Source organism: Orcinus orca, chromosome 17 (genome assembly GCF_937001465.1).
Source record: "Orcinus orca chromosome 17, mOrcOrc1.1, whole genome shotgun sequence".
Classification (NCBI taxonomy): domain Eukaryota; kingdom Metazoa; phylum Chordata; class Mammalia; order Artiodactyla; family Delphinidae; genus Orcinus; species Orcinus orca.
Genome location: NC_064575.1, coordinates 42117151 through 42140445, shown reverse-complemented (window position 1 = coordinate 42140445; position 23295 = coordinate 42117151). Strand labels below are relative to the sequence as shown.

Sequence of the window (23295 nt, the reverse complement as noted above, 5' to 3'; positions counted from 1 at the left end):
ACTATAATGATCTCTTAAAGAGATCAGTCGTTACATTGGGATCAAAAGTGTCATTCATATAGCCTGCCTATTTGCTGACCAAGAAAGGTAGATCAAGGATGGCAGCAGATCTTAGCAAATGCACATCTACAAGAGGAATTAGATGATATTATTCATTACAATGAGCCTTTTTATTTTGCCCTTTGAGAATGTTAAAAAAATTCTTTTTGTATATTTTACAAATGCCCATGTTATCATTTCCATTTTCATTCGACCTGCATAGAAGTTTTGCATTTCTGTGTTTAATTTTAGGCTCTTTAGATCAAAGCACTTGTGTCTCTGTTATACAATACTATTTTAAGGTCTATCTTTAGGTCTAGGACCCTAGTCTATGATTTAAAAACAACAACCAACCCCCCGCCAAGATCTCTCTAATCATGTATTATTTTTTTCCAATTTCTCCAGAAGCTTCCCTTTCATGTGAGATAGATTCCAAAATTAAATCTGTACTGTGGCACGCTATCTCTCATACTGCTTATAGTCCCTTATTCCCTGTGTTATTCCATCACCAATTATGCAGTCCATAAGGTATTCTATCATGTGAGAAGTACATGTAGCATCTGTTTATTTGCCAATACAGAATGTGATGAGCACATGGTACAGAAAGATTTTTTATGCTAATATCCTCTCATTTACATTAGATTATCCCTATCCTTTTCCTGTTTTTCAATTCTGCTTGTATGTTAAATAGTCTGCTTTTCCAACTAAACTCCACTGAAATAAAAATGACTAGAATGTCACCAAGTGTCTCCAAAGCACCACAACACAAAAACAACTCAGGCTTTCAGTAGTATACTGATCACATTAATCCTAATAATACCAGAAAAATGAGCAGGTATAAATTCTTACTATATGTTATGCACTGCCCTGGGAAATTTTCATATGTTATCTCATTTATTATTTAAAACTCCATGACATAGGTAGATGTCATTATCTCTATTTTGTAGATGAGAAAGCTGAGGGTACAGAGTTTGTTACTTACCCAAAGTCACACAGCTACTAGGTGGCATAGCTGTGATTTAAACCCATACCTGCCTGACCCTGTCTTCCCCTCACTTTACACTGAGAATGAGGGAGAAGAGTAAAGTGGGATGAAAGGCAGAGGGAAGAGTGGACAGAGGGAAGGGAGATGGATAATGGAGTAGAATGTACTTAATTATTATTAATTCATTAAACAAATATCCATTGAGCACCTAGTATTGCCTAGGCATAGTGTCTACTCATAAGACAAGTTCCTTACCATAGAAAGGCATGTTTGGTTTAGAGAAGTAGAATCACCAACAAACAATTTTAGTCCTCACAAAGGGCAATAATCAATACATGCCAAAGTATGGAGAGAGAGGGTGGGGCTCTCTCTGGTGGAGTTGATGAGTGCTTCCCAGATAAAGTGCCTTTGACCAGGAATGTAAGAAATACCTCAGAGTTCTCAAGCTGACTAAGGGTTGAAAGGCCAGAGCAGGTGGAGATGAAAGCAGGGACAACACCACAGAAGTGTGGCATGTGGAGCCCCAAGTGCTTCAGAGGGCTGCAGAGGAGGATGCATGGTGAAGATTGTGGGAACAAGAGCAGAAGGACAGGTAGCTTTGACAACACATTGGGATTGGGCACTAGGAAAGGGAACAAGAAGGGTAGAGGTATCATATGGGGGGAATGAGACAGGTGAGGAAACATGGAACTGAATGGGACCACATGGGGTTGCCAGTGCCAATGACCACTCTACATGGCATAACATATGAAATTATGTTAAAATCCATTAAATTGTGTGCATAACCCATATCATGGGTTATGATAGTGGGCTGCCAAGGAGGTAAGTTTTGATGGAAAGAAAAGTGATAGATACAAAGGTAATACTGACCCTCTATCAGAGCATTGGGGTCCAAGGAAAGGAAAGTGTAGCCTCGAGAGAATTAGGATCTTAGGTAGAGAGGGAGACAAGGTATTTCTGAGCTGAAAATGGCTGCCAAAGTAGAGGCAGGTAGCATGGAGACAAATGGACTACTCAGTTGTGCTTTCAGCATCACTGGAGCTAGATATCAAGCATAGGCCAATGAGTAGAATGAGGAGACAAGATGATAGCATCATTATGTCTGTCTTAAAAATTAATCAAGTGGTTCAAGTGAAAAAAAAAACCCTTTGACTGCAACATAGTTTGAGAAGACATTTAATTGGGTAGGCACAGTTAAATATTATCAGGATTTGGGGCACTATTTTATTGCTCCTTAGATTTATATCTTTTCTGTTGTGTGGCAAGGTGTTGAGTGCCAGTCAAGCTTTCCTTGATCTGGCAGCTTAATGGGCAACTAGACTACAACACATGTCTGTCAGATCTAGATTCTGCCTGTAATTTCTCCCCATATATAAGAACTGGATTCAAGAAAAGGACTTTTTGAACCCTAAATTTGTCAAGAAACTCTTGTCAAGAGTATAGCTCTGTTATGTACTTACACTACAGCAGCAGAATAAATTCAATAATCTCTGATTTGGTATTCTGTGGAACAAAATTTATAGTGGAATGAAGGATTCAAAAGATATTGCTTATGACAGCTTATAATTGGACTTTGTGCAGGCGTCATTTCAACTTTAGTTCTTTTGACAAAACAATTTTTCCTTCTGGTTTCTGCTACTTGTCTGCCTCTATAGATTATCACTCACAGTGCATACAATTCGACTGGGAGAGCTATGCTCAAGAGCCATGGAGTGGAGATAAGTCTGTAATACATGCTTCCAGGTAACCATCTTAGAGTGTATTAGCCCCAAGGCCACTATAAAGTTCAATGTTGAGAGCCTGGACTTTGGTGTCACACAGACTAAAGTTCAAGTCTCAGATCTATATTTGATAACTCTAAGAAACAATGAATGCAAAGCACTTACCCCAGTAGATACTCAACAAATAGAAGCTATTATTACTTTAAAATTAGTTTAAAGCACAACACAAAAGGGAAAGCTAGAGCCCAAGTATGATGGCTCCTCACTTCAAAGGCATAAATTCCATCTTCCTGTCAAATGCAGATACCTCTGTCAACTTCTGATGAACTCGCCTAAACTGGAGCCATGAACTCTCCTTAAACTCTTACTGGTACAAGAAACTGACATTTTATGTGTCAATTTCTTGTGTTCCCCTCTCTCTTCCATATTATTCTATATAAAGTGATCTAAACAGTAAGAGATTAATAAGTAAAAACTGTAGACTTTTGCTCTTACCATTTTTGTCTGCTCTCCTCAGTATCTGGAAAAGAAAAAGGAAACATTTTATCACCATTTTTGTAAGTATTGCAGCAAACATTATACTCCCACATAATTTACCCATTATTAAATGAAAGAAATTCCAATTTAAAATAAAGTTTTCCCAGTTGAAATATTTCTTTACAATAGTAAAAAATTAAAAATACCCTAATGTCCATAAACAAGTGAATGGACAAACAAGTCATGGTGTATCCATACAATGAATACTCCTGAGCAATAAAAAGGAATGAGCTCTTGATGCATACAATAACTTGGATAGATCTCAAAGTAATTATGCTGAGTAAAAAACCTAGACACAAAAGAAGATATATTATTCCATTTATATAAAATTCTAGAAAATACAAATAGTAACAGAAAGCAGATTAAGGGTTGTGTAGGAATGCAAGGGCAGAGAGGGCTGAATTGCAAGAGGGCATGAGGAAACTTTTTAGGATGGTAGATATATTTATTTTCTTGATTGTGGTAAAAGTTTCACATATATATAAATATGTGAAAATGCATCAACCTTTCACTTTAAATATGTGCTATTTAATGTAAGTCAATCATATAATAACATGGGGAATAAACAGGAACAAAAATAATAAATTGTGGATAAATAGGAGCTCTTGCATCTATAGTATATCTTACTTTTATGAGTTAATTTATTATCTGGGACTATCTTAAATTGTCTTTGATAAATATGAACTGCTTGACCATCCAGTATCTTTAGTAAAGATTTCTAATTTTCTTCTGGGAAACCAATCTTTCCTCCAGTCTTGGACCATGTGTTCCAGGGTTGGGCAGAGTACTCAAGCCTAGTAAAGAGTGTCATACTCCTCTGGCTACAGTGATTACTCAGGCATTAGCCCAATAAAGCCAATGAAGCCATGGTTTTCCTTGAGTTGTCAAGAGAGAAACATTTTATCTTCTGTTGACTTTGAACCTAGGAAAATATAGGTAAGGAGCTGCTTTGTTGTAATTATATATGTCACGGGTTGAACTGTATTGCCCCAAAACAAATGTTGAAGTCCTAATCCCTAGTAACTGTGAATGTGACCTTGTTTGGAAATACAGTCTTTGTTGTAATCAAACTAAGACCTTACTGGATTGGACCCTAAATCCAATGGTTGGTGACTTTATAAGGAGAGCAATTCAGAGATGCAGAGACACAAAGAAGAAGGCTATGTGATAACAGGGACAGATATTGGAGTGATACAGCTGCAAGCCAAGGAATGCCAAGGGCTGATGGTCACCACTAGAAGCTAGGAGACAGGCATGGAACAGATTCTCCCCTAGGGCCTTCAAAGGGAGTATGGTCCTACCCACACCTTGATTTCACCCCTCTAACATCCAGAACTGAGAGAGTAAATTTTGTTGTTTAAACCACCATTTGTTTAGTACTTTATTATAAAAGGCCTAGGAAGTTAATATAATATACAACCTGGAAATAACTAACATTCAAGAAAGGAGTATCCAGAGGCTGAGAGAAACTGGATCTTGATGACACTCTCTGAGCCCCTGATCAAGCCATCCTGAAAAGATGATTTCTGCTTTTCATTACAAGAGTCAATAAATTGTTATTTTTTAAAATCTTAAAATAGTTTGGGTTATTTTTTTCTGTTAACAGCAATCAAATTAGCCCTAACTGATAATGTATACTGCTAGAAAAAAAATCTGGATAATATAATACACAGCTATGTTATACACAGTACCAAAGAAACTGTCCCTTTACCATATTGCAAAGACAATACTCACTGGGAGAAAATATTTGCAAATGATATGACTGATAAAAGATTAATACCAATATATATAAACAGCTCATACAACTCAACATCAAAAAAAAAATTAAAAATGGGCAGAAGAGCTGAATAGACATTATTCCAAAGAGGAAATGCAGATGGCCAACAGGCACATGAAAAAATGCTCAACATTGTTAATCATCAAGGAAATGCAAATCAAAACTACAATGAGATATCACCGATCAGAATGGCTATTATGCAAAAGGACACAAATAAAAAATACTAGCAAGGATATGGAGAAAAGGGAACACTTGTATACTGTTGGTGGGAATATTAATTGGTGCAGCCACTGTGGAAAATAGTAATGGAGATTTCTCAAAAAACTAAAAGTAGAACTACCATATGACCCAGCAATTCCACTCCTGGGTATATATCTAAAAAAAACAAAAACACTAATTAAAAAAGATACATGCAGCTCAATGTTCATAGAAGCATTATTTACAATTCCCAAGATATGGAAGTGACCTAAGTGTCCACCAACCCCATGCACCAGCAGGCTAGCACCAACCCCAGGACACCCTGGGCCCTGGCCCTGCCCACCAGCAGGCTAACACAAAAAAGGAAGAAGTAAAATTGTCATTGTTCACAGATGACATGATATTATATATAGGAAATCCTAAATATATCACAAAAAAACTACTAGAACTCATTATGGGTTTGGCAAAGTTCCAGGCTACAAAATTAATATATAGAAATCTGTTGCATATCTATACACTAACAGTGAACTATCTAAAAGAGAAGGTAAGAAAACAGTCCCATATACAATGACATCAAAAAGAATAAATTACCTAGGAATAAACCTAAGGAGGTAAGAAACCTGTACTCAGAAAACTATAAAACACTGATAAAAGAAATTGAGGACAACATAAACAAATGAAAAGATATACCATGTTTATGGATTAGAAAATTAATATTGTTAAAATGTTAACAATTAATATTAACAATATTAACAATTAATATTGTTAAAACCAAAGGTAATCTACAGATTCAGTGTAATCCCTATCAAAATACCAATGGCATTCACGGAACTAGAAAAAATAATTCTAAAATTTGTATGGAAACATAAAAGACCACAAATAACCAAAACAATCTTGAGAAAGAACAAAGCTGGAGGTATCATGCTTCCTGATTTTAAACTATACTGCAAAGGCACAGTAATCAAAACAGTATTGTACTGGCACAAAAACAAACACATAGATCAATGGAACAGAATAGAGTCTAGAAATAAACCCACACTTATATGGCCAATTAATCTACCACAAAGGAGGCAAGAATATATATGAGGAAAAAGCCTATTCAATAAATGGTGTTGAAGGGAATTCCCTGCTGGTCTAGTGGTTAAGACTCAGTTCTTTCACTTCTGGGGCCCGGGTTTGATCCCTGGTCAGGGAAATAAGATCCCACAAGCTGCATGGTGCGGCCAAAAAAAAAAAAAAAAAGTGTTGAGAAAACTGAACAGCTACATACAAAAGAATCAAACTGGACTATTCTTTCATACCATGCACAAAAATAAATTCAAAATGAATTAAAGGCTTAAATGTAAGACTGAAACTATATAAATTCTAGAAGATAATATAGGCAGTACACACTTTAACATCACTATTAGTAATATTTTTTTGAATATGTCTACTCAGTAAAGGGAAACAAAAGCAAAAGTAAACAAATGGTACTACACACTTAAAAGCTTTTGCACTGTGAAGGAAACTATCGACAAAACAAAAACTCCATCTACTGAATGGGAGAAGATATTTGCAAATGACATATCTGATAAGGGGTTAATATGCAAAATACACAAGGAAGTTGTACAACTCAACACCAAAAAACCAATTATCCAATTAAAAACTGGGCAGGAGATCTTAACAGACTTTTTTCCGAGGAAGACATACAGATGATCAACAGGCACATGGAAAGATGCTCAACATCACTCATCATCAGGGAAATGCAAATCAATACCACCATGAAATATCACCTCACACCTGTTAGGATGGCTATTATCAAAAAAGACAACAAATACAAGTACTGGAGAGGATGTGGAGAAAAGGGAACCCTCATGCACTATTGGTGACAATGTAAATTGGTGCAGCCACTATGGAAAACAGTATGAAGATTCCTCAAAAAATAGAACTATCGTATTATCCAGAAATTCTACTCCTGTGTATTTATCTGAAGAAAAAGAAAACAGTAATTAGAAAAGATATATGCCCCCTTATGTTCATTGCAGCATTGTTTACAATAGCCAACATGTGGAACCAACCTAAGTGGCCATTAATAGATGAATAGATAAAGCAGAAGTGGTACATATATGCAATATAAAAATATATGCCATAAAAAAAAGAATGAAATCTTGCCATTTGTGACAAGTGGATGGACCTAGAGGGTATTATGCTAAGTGAAATATGTCAGGCAGAGAAAGATTAATGCTGTATGATATCACTTATATGTAGAATCTATAAAACAAAACAAATGATCAAGCATAACAAAAAAGAAACAGTTATAGATAGAGAGAACAAAAAGGTGATTGACAGAGGAGAGAGGGGTGGGGGAAAGAAAAATAACTAAGGGAGTTTAAGAGGTACAAACGTTCAGTTGCAATATAAATGAGTCACAGGTATGAAATCTACAATGTGGGGAAATAGTCAATAACTATGTAGTATCTTTGTATGACAGATCTTAACTAGACTTATCATGGTGATCATTTTGAAATGTATGGAAATGTCAGCTCACTGTGTTGTTAAATAGGAACTAACATAGTGGTATAAGTCAACTATATTAAAAAACAGACAAACAAACAAATTCATAGAAAAAGAGGTCACATTTGTGGTCACCAGAGGCAGGGGTGGAGGAGAAGAAATTGGAGGAGGTGGTCAAAAGGTACAAATTTCCAGTTATAAGATACATAAGTACTAGGAATATGATGAACAACATGATAAATATAATCAACAACACTGCATGTTATATGTGAAAGTTGTTAAAAGAGTAAATCCTAAGAGTTTTCATCACAAGGAAAAATTTCTTTCTATTTTTAAAATTTTGTATCTATACAAGATGATGGATGTTCACTAAACTTATTGAGGTAATCATTTCATGATGTACGTAAGTGCACATTATGGATATATTAAGGTGTACATTATGCTGTACACCTTAAACTTATATAGTGCTGTAAGTCAATTATATCTCAATAAAACTGGAAGAAAAATAAATAAATAATAAATTAATTAATTAAATAAATTAAATACACTTCCAGAAAAATAAAAAAGTCTTAGGGAAGCACTTGTTATCCTTTGGGGACAGGCTGAAGATCAGCTCAGAATGAATGGAAGCCCCTCTTTCTCTCTCTGAATCAACTTCATGGCAGTTTAGCCATCAAACTTATAACTGAGATGATTTTCAGGGGTCCTGACTCTCTGTCCCTGAGGATTTCCTTCTCTGGTGTGCTGTGTGCCTCCTCTTTCTACCTGCTTAGTTCCTCAGAGGCTTTTTTGCCTTGAATGGCAAGACTTAAAAGGAATAATATCAGCCAGTTTAACCATTAGCACCAATAACATCATCTGATTGACCCAAACTAAGCAGAGATTAGTGCTCATTAGTATTGTTAATACCTCATTAAGAATGAGGTATTAACAATCCTATTGAGTGGAAGAAATTGGAATCCCACATGTGTATTGGTGGGAAGAAGATGGCCTGTCCAGAATGCCTGTATCCCCAATTGCAGCTGCATGGTGATGAGAAGAGAAGGCTGCTAGGAAACAAAGTTGAACCTTATCTATATTTTTGCCTTACACTAGGTTTAATTATTGATAGGTGTTTTCTCTCCCAATTAAAAAATTCAAGCTAATCCATTCAAAATAAACTTGGGAGGGCTCCTTGCCTCCTCTCCCTTATATTCATCATTTCTGCTTCACCATCATGATACTAATAATTTGGTTTCCTCATATTTTCATTGCTCCACAAATAAATAAATGTATTTGGCCTCTGGTCCCCTCACCTTGATTTTAATAAGAAATGATAACTCAGAGAAGGTTAGAGGAAAGAGCACGAATCACTCTTCAATGCCCTTTGCCCATCTTTTATCATGCCAGAATTGTCCCCACTGAGCCAGAAACTACCTCAGGGGACAGCATGAATGTGACAACTGAGAAGCTGAGAGAGCTGGGTGCCCCGCAGGAAACTGAGGGATAGGAAAACCACAAAACCTAAAGGCAGAGAAAAGAGCTGAACAAAAGGGTGAGAAATATAGAGACCAGCAGGAAGAAGAGTAAAGCAAAATCGAGAAACAAATAAGAAATAAAACTGCTATAGAGATAGAAACCATAGCATGAAGGCAGAAAAATATCAGAGAAAGGGAAATAAAGAATGAACAAAACTGATCATCAACAGCAGAGAAATGGAGGAAGAGAATCAATACTGAAGCCAGGGAGAGGTCCAAAAGAAGAACAGCTAAATGCTTGAACTGATGAAGATAATGACAGTAATTACAACTTGGAGAGGTACAGAAGGCCAATAACAGAGCAGGAAAATGGAAAAATAGGATATGGCCGTGAAAAAAGGATCATTATGAAAGAGATCTTGGCCACCGCTGGTAAAAATGAAAAACAAATATGTTTTCAAAGTGTTTTCTAGGGGACTGGAGGAGGAGGTGAGGCATTGCCACTTCTACCGATTCCCTTGGTCACCACAGAGAATCTGCGAGGTGGGTGCTGCAAACAGAGCACATTAGAGATGAGTTGGGACAACTCCCCCCACCCCTATGGAGACTGTTGTATTTACAAACATAGTCCCTATTGGAATCCAGGCTGTTGAGAAATTTAACTTTGGGAATTTATTAAGGGTTGTTAAGCCCCACGTTTTAGGTCTGGGACAGCCGTTTTTACAAGTTGAGTGGTGGTCATTTCTCCAGCATTTAACTGGGTGGTTTACCAGGGAGAGAGGGAAGCGAAGTAGAAGGTAGTTCTCTCCGGTGTTCTGGGGGCAAAACACTGGCTGATCAGCTCCTGGGCCGACACCCCTCCTCCCGAGTAAGAAAAAAGACGATGGCGGTGGGTGGGGGCGGGGAGGGGCACTGATCTAACACCTTCCCTCTGTACTTACTTCGAGGAAGATCGACATGCCCTTTGACAGCTGCAGCTCAGAGCTGAGCTCTTCCGAGGAGTTGTTGGAGGACGGCGACGTCTCCCGGGAATCCTCCATTCTTGGGAGCCCTGATGGCCGGGAGCGGGAGTGGAGCTCGGCGGCTGCACAGACTCAGGCAAAGGATGCCGCACTGCCGTCTCTGCCCCGCCTGCCGCTGGGCTCGGGATCCGGAGCTGGTGTTCGCTTCCCGGCGAGCCTCACTCCTGTCTCTCTCTGGCTCGCTCTCCCGCTCCTTACCTCTGTCCCCCAGCGCTCCCACGCGCTCTGACTCGCACCTCCCCCACTTCTCTTGGCTGCAGCGACTGGATCAGTCTCATCCCTGCACGTAGCAAAGCGCTGCTCCACTTTGTGGGGGAGTGGACTATGACCGTCCCCCGCTTCCTGCACCGCCATCGGCCTTGGCTGAATGTAATACTGAGGTATCTGCCCACTCCAGAACAGTCCCACATGCAGCGAGAAAGGAGGTAGCCCAGACAGAGAGGGGGAACAGATGGAAAGGTGTCTTGAGAAGCAAGAGCACAAAGTAAGGACGCCCCTAAGCTCACCCCGGGTAGAAATCGTATGAGTTAAGAGAGATTCCAAGAGGTTTTGCCAACTTTGCTTTTGAACAAGTGCACCTGTCTTTCCTACCCTCCCTAAAGACCGGTAAATGGATACCACCAACTAAAGAGGGGCTGGATTAGTGTGAGGATAAAATCACACATTTTTGGAATCTTGGATGCCCAGGTTCAGAACCTGCCCTGGTTAATTTGTCATTTTGTGATCTAGCAAGTTACTAAATCATTTAGTCTCGGTTTTCCTCATCAGGAAAATGAATCACAATAGCAGTGCTTACCTCAAAGGGTTCTGTGGCTTAAATGTGATAGTGCCATGGTCAAGGGTATGGACTCTGCATACAGTGAGCATCAAAAAAAAAAAAAAAAAAGTTCTCTATGGGGAAAAGATTGTCAGGTAATGTTCAAGCAAGTTTTCCAAAGGTGAAGTCACAATAAAGGATGCAATACCTATCTATGCTTAAGAATGTAAACGAGGGCAATTATTCAACATTTGAGGTCTGCAAAAATGGTAATCTCACCTTCCATCAGGATAGATATCCACTGTGCTTCTAAAATGTGCACAGTACATACCAGTTGCTGTGTGGGTTACAAAGTTGAACTGTCTCAGAGTAAGATGAGTCAAAGAAAATAGCACTTTTTTTCAAACAAGACTCTGCCTGTGAGAATTGATGGGGTGGATCCAGATCTCCGTTTGGTGGCCTCCAAGAAAAGAGAACATGTTTTTTCTATAAGACAAGTTCACAAACTACCAGGACAAAATGTGAGTTCCTTAAGGCATATAAAAAAGTGCTACGGGTTTCTTAGGGGGAACAGTTTATAATTTAGCTTATGGGACCAAGAGAGGCCCGATAAAAGAGGTAGTATTTGAAATACTCCTGATCTTAGATCTTAAAAATTGGTAGATATTCTATAGTTGATAGAAATAGAAGGAAAGGTCATTCCAGGTAGAGGGAACAGCATGAGCAAAGGCATGACACCCAGGAAAGTACATGGAAATCTGTAATTAGTCTACTGGAATCTCTGAAAACATACAGAATCCCAGTCTACATCACAGGCTTCCTGAATCAGAATATCAAAGTATGAGACCCAAGAATCTAAGTCCTTCTTTCACCCATGATTCATACACTGGTGCTCTGTAGCAGGGGCAAGACTAGTGTGAGACCGATAAATGGCCTTGGGCACAAAATGTAAGGAGGTGTTACCCTGCACTTGCATGATCCTGAGAGTGACTGCCTTTGCACCCTAGGTATCTCATTCGCCTCACCCAAGTCCCAGCCCTGCTCTGTAGATCAGTATTTGCAAGAAATGGATCCAGCTCTTCTCAACTTTGGCTGTACATTGGAATTACCAGGGGGTGTATGGCAACTTTTGTTATGGCCACAATTTCATTGACACTTTTCCTGTAGAGACGTGAGTCCCCTCCCCTTGAATCTGAAGGATTGTGACTGCTTCAATGAATAAAATGCAGCAAAAGTGATGCTATGCTTTCTGAGTCTAGGTATATAAAAAGCATCACAATGCCACCGTTTTCAGTGGAATACTTGCTCCTGGAGTCCTGGGATTCCTATAGGAAATCCAACTACCTTGAGCCACCATGCTTTGAGGAAGCCCAAGCTGTATGGAGGAGCAGAGTAGACACCCTGACTGACAGTACTATCTGAACTCAGCCTTTGAGTCATCTCAGCCTAAGTGGCAGAAAAGTGAATAAAGAAGCCTCTAGATGATTCCAGCACATAGCTGTTTGAGACACACCTAGCCATTTTTGTTGTCTCAGCCAGGATCTCAAATATTGTAGAGCAGAGACACACCATCAGTGCCATGCCTTATCTAAATTCTTAACCCACAGAATTCAGGAGCATAATAAAATGGTTACTGTTTTATACAAATAAGTCTTGGTATGGGTTTGTTTTGTGACAATAGATAACAAAAATAAGGAGCCTTAAAAAAAAAAACAGAAAAAACAAATTGATGCCTGAGCTTCATCTCCAGGTTCATATTCAATTAGCACGCAGCTGCACCTGGGCATCAGTGTTTGAAAAAGAAAAGCTTCCCAGGTGATTATGATGTACAGCCAAGATTAAGAACCACTGAACTGATCTGTACTATACATACAGGACAGAATAAAATTTCAGAAGACAGGCTTGAAGACATTTGAAGTCCAGAACTCTAGACTTAATTAGATAGAGACGTGAAAGACTTTAGACCAAGGGCAGATATTGATTAGAGCTGTACTTTAGAAATATTAATCTAACATCATTTTGTGATTTTAGCTTATTAACTGTAAATCTCATTATCTGAACTGCTCCTTTCTTTTGACAAATATTCATCAAAAGAAAATACAAAATCATTAAAAAACGGACTGACCAACTCATCAAAAGGATACTGGTCATTCACATCACTGAAGAAGAAAAACCAGAAGGAGAAGGAGGAGGGGAACTAATCATGAACATTGTTACCAAGTTTATAAAAATACAATATTATTTGTTCTTGCCATTGGATGGAGTGTTGAATAGATTTTTCTGCAACAAGTGCAGTTTAGGTCTGATCCCTCTAACCCAAGCTGTGGGTCCCTCAGTCCTTAAATTCAGCCCTGCAAGTGATAATATTTTTATGCCAATCCCATGGTAATAACAGCAGGTGTTGAAGAAGAGTTTCTGTGATTATAAATGAAGAATAGGAGAATAATTTGTAGTCATCATTCAAAACCAGGGAGCTATTTGTAACATTTCAGAAAATATGTTCCTTTTACCTTTGCTGACATGAATGATATTTTCTGTTATTTCCTCTAACCATTTGTCAAGAGGAAGTATAAATTTTTAAACAACTAGTCAGTAATGATTTTTACTATTTCAACATGAACACCATATTGCTATACCTGAGTTCTCTATTTAATGGAAATGTAATGTTCATAGAAGGCTTCAGTAGAAATGGATAGCAATTAGATTTCCATTCACCGACAAATTCAATAGGCACTACAAAGTTGTAACCATACTTTTGGTTTTCTTTTTATACACACAGTGTGCATTTTTGAAAACTGTTTTCACACATTATTTTTGTGAAACACAGATGCTTCACTGTGTATAGTATCAGTCACAAACAAAAGACAACCAACTTGAGAGAGGAAATGCATCTTCTGACCAACTTCTTGTAGCAAAATCATGGTTGGGGGGTTGGCGGGGCGGAGTGGGTGGAGAGGAATGTCATTCTAAATTCCAGCTCTTGGGCTTCTAATAAGACTTTGACACAAAGGTATTTCTAGCATTTCAGGAGATGATAGCCATGTGAGGATGTATTATATTTCAATCTGTCTCTGCTTCATGGAGGAACTATTATATAAACCATTTCAGACAGCCAGGAATCTATCTTATTTATATTTTAAAAATTTTACAGAAGGCCATCCTTTGGAACGATGACTCAGAAACCTTTCAGTCAGATTGGTGGACATTTTTGTTGCTTTGGCAGCCTAAGATCAAACCGTCGTCCTCATCTAGGCACCTGTTCCATGGTATAGATCCTGTTCAGGGGCAGGACTCACCTCTTCCAAGGAGGGAAGATGGTCCCTCTCCCTTTCCGCTGGCAGCTGGAGCAGAGTCTGAGATCTAGGATGTATCACTTGGGACTTTAAATCTGTATCAAGGTACATGAAAGGAAACAGTATCAGTGAGCAAAAGCAGTGTAGTGTCAAGTGGCCACAAAGCCAATGGAGCCCCTGAAGACAAGTTAACTGGTATAATAAGGGATCTTTGGCTGTGATTTCAGCAGTCTTGTCCTCCAAGCTTAATCTCCAGCCTTCCTATCAACTTTCTGAGTGACTTGGTATCCATCCAAAATACAGAATATTTGTCTTTCTCTGTTTGGCTTATTTCACTCAGCATAATGCCCTCAAGGTCCATTTATATTGTCACAAGCAGCAGGATTTCCTTCTTTCTCATGGCTGAATAATATTAAATTATATATATAAACCACATCTTCTTTATTCATTCTTCCATCAGTGGACACTTAGGCTGTTTCCATATCTTGGCTATTGTGAATAATGCTGCAATGGACATGTGGATGAAAGTATCTCTTCAAGATCCTGTTTTCATTTCTTTGGATATATACCCAGAAGTCGGATGGCTAGATCATATGGTAGTTCTATTTTTAATTTTTGCAGGAACCTCCATTTTTTGTGGTAGCTACACCATGGAAAAGTTAGTTAGAAAACTCTGAAAAGTTAGTGAGAGTTAGTTTTTGATGCTTTAACTCTGATAAGTTCAATCTAAATTTTTCTTGTTAAAGAGAACGGTTTGGTAAGTCATTGGGGAAAAAATTTGTTAGAAAAATTAATTCTATTTGGATATCTGTTAAGTGTCTGCTACATGCCACCAACTGACACGCATAGCTGAGGAAATGATGAAAAAGACTGGTCCTCGCTTTTGCAGAACATGTGTGACTTAAAGAGACACTATTTTAATAGATAACTTTAATACAGTGAGACAAGAGTATCACCAGAGGCTTGCAGTAAATGCTGAGAGAAGACAGAGGATGGCACAGCTCCCCATTAGCACCTATTCTGCATGACCATTTATGTAACTGTAGATCACAAAATTAGGACTTGAGAGTAGTAAGTGCCATTGGGCCAAAAAATAGCCATTATCCTATGCTCCTGGGCTGTTGCCTTGGCATTCTCTGCCTAGAATACAGTTTTCCTTAACTGGCCTGTTCATTACTTAATGGGTTTTTCTTTTTTAACACCGTTATTGGAGTATAATTGGAGTATAAAAATGTTGTGTTAGTTTCTGCTGTATAACAAAGTGAATCAGCTATATGTATACATATATCCCCATATTCCCTCCCTCTTGCATCCCCCTCCCACCCTCCCTCACCCACCCCTCTAGGTGGTCACAAAGAACCACGGAGTTGATCTCCCTGTGTGATTCAGCTGCTTCCCACTAGCTACCTATTTTACGTTTGGTAGTGTATATATGTCAATGCTACTCTCTCACTTTGTCCCAGCTTACCCTTCCCCCTCCCCGTGTCCTCAAGTCCATTCTCTACGACTGAATTTTTATTCCTGTCCTGCCCTTAGGTTCTTCGGAACCTTATTTTGTGTGTTAGCATATGGTGTTTTTTAACTCTTTCTGACTTACTTAACTCTGTATGACAGACTCTAGGTCCATCTACCTCACTACAAATAGTTCAGTTTTGTTTCTTTTTATGGATGAGTAATATTCCACTGTATATATGTGCCACTTCTTCTTTATCCATTCATCTGTCAATGGACATTTAGGTTGTTACCATGTTCTGGGTATTGTAAATACTGCTGCAGTGAACATTGTGGTACATGTCTCTTTTGGAATTATGTTTTTCTCAGGGTATGTGCCCAGTAGTGGGATTGCTGGGTCATATGGTAGTTCTAGTTTTAGTTTTTTAAGGAACTTCCATACTGTTCTCCATAGTGGATGTATCAATTTACATTCCCACTAACAGTGGGTTTTAAGAAGACATCATTTCCTCTCCAGAAGAGTCTCCCTCTCCCAATGCCCCCAGCAATCCCCAGGGCTGGATTGGTTTTCCCTCCTCCTTTCCATAGCACTCTTATATACACTTTTCATGTCTCTTACATTTTTTAAAAAATATTTTTTTTAGTATCCTCTCTACCTGCCTGTCTAAACTCTGAGATGCTAGAGAGTAAGAATTGCATTTTTCATTTATATCTTATATCTGGCAAATTGCTAAACAGATGGCAGGCACTCAATAAAAGTGAAATGAATGAACAAAAGAAAGAAAGATGAAATGATTCTTACACTGAATATAGGAATCAGATTAAAAGAATGAAGGATCTTAGTTGCTTCCTTGTCATAATATCCAATCACATGAGTTGATGATAAAAACATACAGAGGCAAAGCAGAAGGGCCTCAATATCTGAAGGAAACCTTGTAAGCCATAAGCTGCTAAATCTGGGCAGGACTGGTGCTGGGTCATCAGTGGCCGACTAAGAGTGTGCTTAGGGAAACACAGCAGGGGCACCTTAACCCCCCAAAAAGAGAAAGGTTAAACGTTGATCAATTTATCTACCATTTCACAATCAGAAAATATAGGAAATTATAATTTTAATAAGCATCTATACATTTTAAAAATTCAGGCTTGTAGGGACGTGGGAAAGAGGACTTGACAACTCTGTGTAGATGCCCCAAAGGTTTTATCCAGGCCCTAGAAACAGGCTCATCCCCTTGTGATTCAGACTCTACAAGTGTGGACATTTAGGGATCTCACAATGAATTCCTGGTGATGTGTCACTAAACCCATAGGAACCAGTATTAGGTAGTGCAGTAGGGGTGGGAATGGGGGATCCAAATCCAACTCTGGAGTCATGAGCAAAGCACTTAATCTGTCTGAATCTTAATGGCCATTTTGTAAGATTTTTGTGGGATTAATGAGAATGGACATAAATCTGGCTGTGAGCACTTTGTGGGCACACCCTGAATTTTTTGCTCATCACTGTGTTCCCGGCACTTAGCATTGTTCTTGAAGCAAAAGAAGTGATCAGTCATACTGGTTGAGTAAGCCAGTAACCAGCAGACAGTAGGGTCTTCATTAAGTGTGCAACACTGTGAATTTTACTAACCTCAAAGAGGTGTAAAGAGAGAATGTGAACACTGTGAATGCACTCACTCTTCACCTTGTAAGCACTGTCCTAGTAATCATATGCCCACAATCATGTAGAGGATGAAAAGTGCTCGGTTTCACACTTTTTAGCATTTTCACCTCTTTGTTGCTCCCTCATATGATAGCGGCTTCCAAAATGCATTTGATGTTTCCCCTTAAAAATAGATTAGCCTCTAATTAGGGAAATATGTAAAAACAGACTGATTACTCAACAATTTCTTCAAAACAGAGCCCCACAAACTGAAATATGTTACCTAGTTTGTAGATAAGCCAAGGTTGTTTGAAACAATAACAATTGTTTGAAAGTGATTTTTAAATTATTAAACTACTTTTCACTGTAGAAAAGTTGGAAACCATATTCCAATCATACAGCTATTCTTCTTGTACATGTTTCAGAATCCACAACATACAACTCTTATAACTTTTTATGAAGAAAACTAGTCCTTTTGGACTGTAGTACATCCTTGAGGTAAGTAGATTCAATCCTATTAAATAACATATAAAATACACCATTTTATTACATCAGGAAAATTTTTTAAAACAGTCTAATTTAAGAAAGCAATTTACAAACTGAATTATACTTGGGAAAATTCTCAGAGCTTAAAAACAGCAGTGACTTCCTCCTTCAAATTTCCTTCCCAGCTTCAAATTTGTCTGTTAGAAAAAATATGGAATGGGAAGGATTTGGCTTAAAGGAATGGCACTTTAAAAATTGGCAATTTCAGTCACACTTCAAAAAGAAGAAAAAACAAAAACTGATATGTAATTGTAAAGTTCTGCCTTACTTACATTAATTGACAATTTCTAAGCTATTGGTCCTTTAACATTCTTTTGAATGAACTACCCATCTTCCAATGGGCAAACTTGCTTTAGGTTTAAAATATTTTTCTAATTTTATTGGGTTCTCTTTCAGTTTTGCTAACAGAAGTCATCATAATAATGTGAGGTATTGAGACAGAGAGAGAGAGAGAGGTAGAGAAGCCTGGGTCATGCACAGGCTTTTCCACTTTTGACCTGTGTGACTTTAGGCAAATTATTTAGCTTATTTTCTTCATCTGAAGGTGGACTGATAATAGCACTTACCTCATGGAAAGTTATGAGGACTAAATGAAATATCCCATGCCTGGCTCAAAATAGTTGCTCAACAAAAGTTAATCATTAATTTAAGTAAGAAGCAGTTACATAAATCTCTTCATGGTTCCTGTTAGTACAACCAAAAGAACAGGACACACTTTGATGGAAAATATTAATCTTTTTAAAGAAGAATGGGAATCATCTTTGCCTTCCCTAACCCCTCAGAAATCCAGGCATTCACCAGGGCTTATAAATTCTAACACATAAAGAGTTCTGGAACCTATAGCCCTACATTTGTATACATTTCTGTTCCAACTTGCCCCAGGGACATCCTCCCTCTGGAGCTACAGCCTCCTTCTGGAACTCCATACCTCTCATATTTCCTTCACCTATTAATGCTTCAACCAATGTCAGAGCAATGATCCTGGATTATATGATCTTAATTTTTTCCCTGCTCACAAATACTCAGTGACCACCATTAACCTTAGGATTCAATATTTGTGGCCTTTGTGATATTCTCAAGATCCTGAAAAATCCAGTTTCATCTCTCCCTAGGAGCCCACCTTCTAGACACATGCACTTATACATGCATTTACAGACACACACATGCACATGTATTTGTGTGCACACACAAACACACAAGTTTGCTTCAGTTCCTCACTTCCATGCTTTTGCCTCCTCAACTCCTATTCATTCTTTAGGTTTCAGTTTAGAGCTCACTTCCCTTGGGAAGCTTTAGGCAGCCTTTCAATGACTCAATACTTTTCCAGTGCAGACACTCAAACCGTGCAACCTGTCTGTTGTTGTGTCTGTGGATTGTAAACTCAAAAAAGGCGGAGGTCTGTTACCTTGCTTTATTTCCACTGTGTATTAAGCACCCAGCACTCCATAGTGTCTTAGCAAGTATTATTGAAAAAATCTATTACATGAAAAACTGCCATGTTCATTCATATATATATATATATATATATATATATATATATATATATATATATATATATATACACACACCTGATGAAAACACACAAACCTTGAAAAGAGAAAATGGTTATGAATATTAAATAAAATGGGATATTGGTGAAATAAATAAATTAAATTAATAAGTAAATTCAGCAAATCAGTACCTCATATAAAAAGGAATATTTAAATTAGATGAGTTATATATCAGTTTCTTTCATGGGAAAAATGCATGAGGACAACTGGTAAACAAGTAAAATGTTGCAGTTTACCATGGAACACTTTTCCCCAGGCTGAACTGCATATTAAAGTTATTGAACTTTTGAACTTATTGAACTTATTTTCTTTCAGAAACAGTATGACTTTAGTGTTAATTTTAGGAAAAGACAAAAAAGATTAAAGGTGAGAAAAGAGAATTCATTTCACAGTCCATCATTTTCAGCCTCAAAAAGAAATCAGCATTAATTTCATGAGGTGGGTAAACTAATTCAACTTCTGTGGAAGGTAGTTATGCAATTTGTATTAAAGTTAAAATGTTGATCCCTTTAGCCCAGTACTTTTACTTCTAGGCACTTCCCTCTAAGGAGCAGACAACATCATAAAGAATATGTCTTAGCACAGATTGTCTAATAATAGAGTCTGAGGCAAAGTTTACTTGGGCAAACTTTATTGGCAGCTACAATACTCAGGTAGCAAAAGTGGTGGAAAAGGGAAGCCAGGCAGGAAAGGAAGGAGAAAGAAAAAAAAATTATACTTAGTGAGGTGGCCACAGTTTCACAAGAAAATACACCTAGTCACTGGCTCATGCCAGATTTCTCTTGTCTGGCTGTGTAGACCCACTGTACCTGGGAACTCTCCTGGGACAGAGGAAGGGGGGTGGCAAATTCATCTATCATCTCCTTTCCACCTTTTGTATGTCCCTCATCAGTTTGCCTCCCCACTTCTCCCCCACCCTCTATATAAACTTCCCTCTAATAACTGCTTTTGCTGTATCACATATATTTTGTATGGTTCTGTTTTCATTGTCATTTGTTTCAAGGTATTTTTAAATTTCCCCTTTGATTTCATCATTGACCCATTGGTTTTTTAGTAGCATGTCATTTTGTCTCCATGTAATAGTTTTTTCTTGTTTCTCTTTCTGTGGTTGATTTTTAGTTTCATGCTGTTGTGGTCAGAAAAGATGCTTGAGATAATTTCTATAGTCTTAAATTTGTTGAGGCTTCTCTTGTACCCTAGTATGTGGTCAATCCTACAGAATGTTCCATGTGTACTTAAAAAGAATGTGTATTCTTGGGGGGTTTTTGGATGTAATGTTGTGAAAATATCAATTAAGTCTAACTGTTCTATTGTATCGTTTAGGATCTCTGTTGCCTTATTGATTTTCTGTCTAGAAAAGTCTGCCCATTGATGTGAGTGGGGTGTTGAAGTCTCCTACAATTATTGTATTCCTGTCAATTTCTCCCTCTATGTCTCCTAGTATTTGCTTTATGTATTTGGGTGCCCCTATATTAGGTGTATATATGTTGATGAGAATAAAATCCTCGTCTTGTGTTGATCCTTTTATCATCATACAGTGTCCTTCTTATCTCTCTTTATTACCTTTGTTTTAAAGTCTATTTTGTCAGTATTGCGACCCCCACTTTTTTGTCATTTCCATGTGCATGAAACATCTTTTTCCATACTCTCACTTTCAATCTATGTGTGTTCTTTGCCCTAAAGTGGGTCTCTTGTAAGCATCATATTGTACACTCTTGTTTTTCATCCAATCTGCCACTCTGTGTCTTTTTATTGTAGTATTTAGTCCATTAACATTTAAGTTAATTATTGACAGACATGTATTTATTGCTAGTTTAAACCTTGTTTACCCATTGATTTTATATTTCTTCTTTGTCCCTTTCTTTTTCTGTTTGTTTTTCCTTTTGTAGTTTGGTTATTTTCTTTTGTGTTATACTTATGTTCTCTTCTTTTTGGTTTTTGTGGATCTATTGTATGTTTTTAATTTGTGGTTACCTTGTTTTTCAAGCGTATTAACCTCTTCCTTATCTACTTTCCTCAGACTGGTAGTTATATAGGCTTAACCACATTCTAGGAAAAAGATACACATTTTCTAACTCTACTCCCTGACATTTTATGATTTTGATGTCCTCTTTTACATGTTCATCCTTTTGCTGTTCATTGTGGTTATCATCACTTTCACAGAAAACTTTTTTGCTTTCTTTAAAATCTGTGTACCAGCTTAAGTGATTTATTTCCTAATTGTGATTTTTCTTTTCCCTATAGATTCTTACTTCTTTTCTATTTAGAGAAGACCTTTCAATATTTACTTTAGAATAAGTTTAGTATTGCTGTATTCTTTTAGCTTTTGTTTCTCTGAGAAATTCTTTATCTCTCCTATTCTAAATGATAATGTTGCTGGGTAGAGTGTCCTAGGTTGCAGATTTTTCCTTTTCAGGACTTTGAATATATCTTGTCACTCCCTTGGGTCTGCAACTTTTCTGTAGAGAAATCAGCTGATAGCCTTATGGGGGTTCCTTGTAATTAACTTTTTGCTAATTCTTGCAGCCTTTAAAATCCTCTCTTTATCTTTAACTTTTACCATTTTTATTATAAGATGTCTTGGTGTAGGTCTGTTTGGATTTATCTTATTTGGGAACCTCTGTGCTTTCTGTACATGGATATCTGTTTCCTTCTTTAGGTTTGAGAAGTTTTCAGCCATAATTTCTTGAAATACATTTTTGATCCCCTTTTCTCCTTCTTCCCTTCTGGAATCCCTATTATGTGTATATTGGCATGATTTATATTATCACATAAGTCTCTTATATTCTTTTCATTTGGCTTTCCAACTTCTGTCCTGATTGGGTGATTTCCATTATTCTATCTTCCAGCTCACTTATTCATTATTCATTATGCTATTTATTGCCTTTGGCTCAGCTGTCTTCTCAGCAAATGTGTTTTCTAATTTTTCTTGGTTCTTCTTTATAGTTTCTAGTTTCTTTTTATAGTACTCTGCATTTCTATTGAAAACCTTTCTTAATTCCTTCAGTATTCTCATTATCTCCTTTTAGAAATCAGTGCCTATTAGACTGAAGTTGTCTGTTTCATTGTTTTCTCAGAGGAATGCTCTTGGTCTTTTAACTGGGAGTGGGTCCTCTGCTTCATTTTACCTACATTTCTCATAGTCTGTGATTTAGAAGAAACAATTATTTACTGTGGTCTTGGAGGGCTATTTATATGTGGAAGCAGCCCCGTGTCACTTGTGTAGGTTTAAAATTTTTGGTGTGAGGGCTGTTTTGTATAGATTCCTGTTGCCTCTTTCCTCAGCATGTGCTGGTTGTTATCCCCTTGATAAGGGGTAGCCAGATGCACTGGTTGGTGCCTGGTTCTGGAGTTTTCAGTGACAGTGGTGGCTCACACACACCCCTGGAGCATGTGATGGGAGTGGAGGTGGCTTGCAACCACTCCTGGAGTCTGTGAGGGTAGTGTCAGTGGCTCACAAATGCTCCTGGGGCTTGTGTACATGGTGTCCTGCTGCATGAGAGCATGCACAGGGAAAGAGGCTGCAATGGCAGATCCTGCTCCCCCACTCATGCACCCCCTCCAAACAATGGCACCTGGCCTCTAAGGCAGCCCAGGCTTCCCCCATATACACCCTCAGTTGAAGTCACACCAGACTCCAGACCCTGCACAGCCTGTTTCTGTGCAGCCAACCCCAGCCCTTTCTCTGGGTCTGATATCTGAAGCTCGAGCTTCAGGATCCAGCCCCCTGCACACACCAGTGGACATGCATGTCAGGCTGAGGAGTGCAGGACGGTGGCACTGACCATTTGTGCAGGTCTCTCTCTATTCTGGCTGCTGCAATACTGTTGCT

General features: G+C 38.1%; 1 protein-coding gene across 2 annotated transcripts in view; it reads right to left on the bottom strand.

Moving 5' to 3' along the window:
* The window catches only part of NECAB1 (N-terminal EF-hand calcium binding protein 1), a 259253-nt gene extending 248771 nt beyond the window's left edge, over positions 1-10482 (bottom strand). Inside the window, exons 1-2 of one of the 2 annotated variants that reach the window (XM_033411712.2) lie at positions 10149-10482; positions 3241-3265 (exon numbers count right to left, since the gene is read on the bottom strand). In XM_033411712.2, coding sequence (XP_033267603.1) covers positions 3241-3265; positions 10149-10247 — 124 coding nt within the window. In that variant the 5' untranslated portion in view covers positions 10248-10482. The remainder of the gene's footprint in view (positions 1-3240; positions 3266-10148) is intronic. The other variant, XM_004283224.3, reaches the window with a different exon arrangement.
* Positions 10483-23295: the final 12813 nt, after the last annotated feature.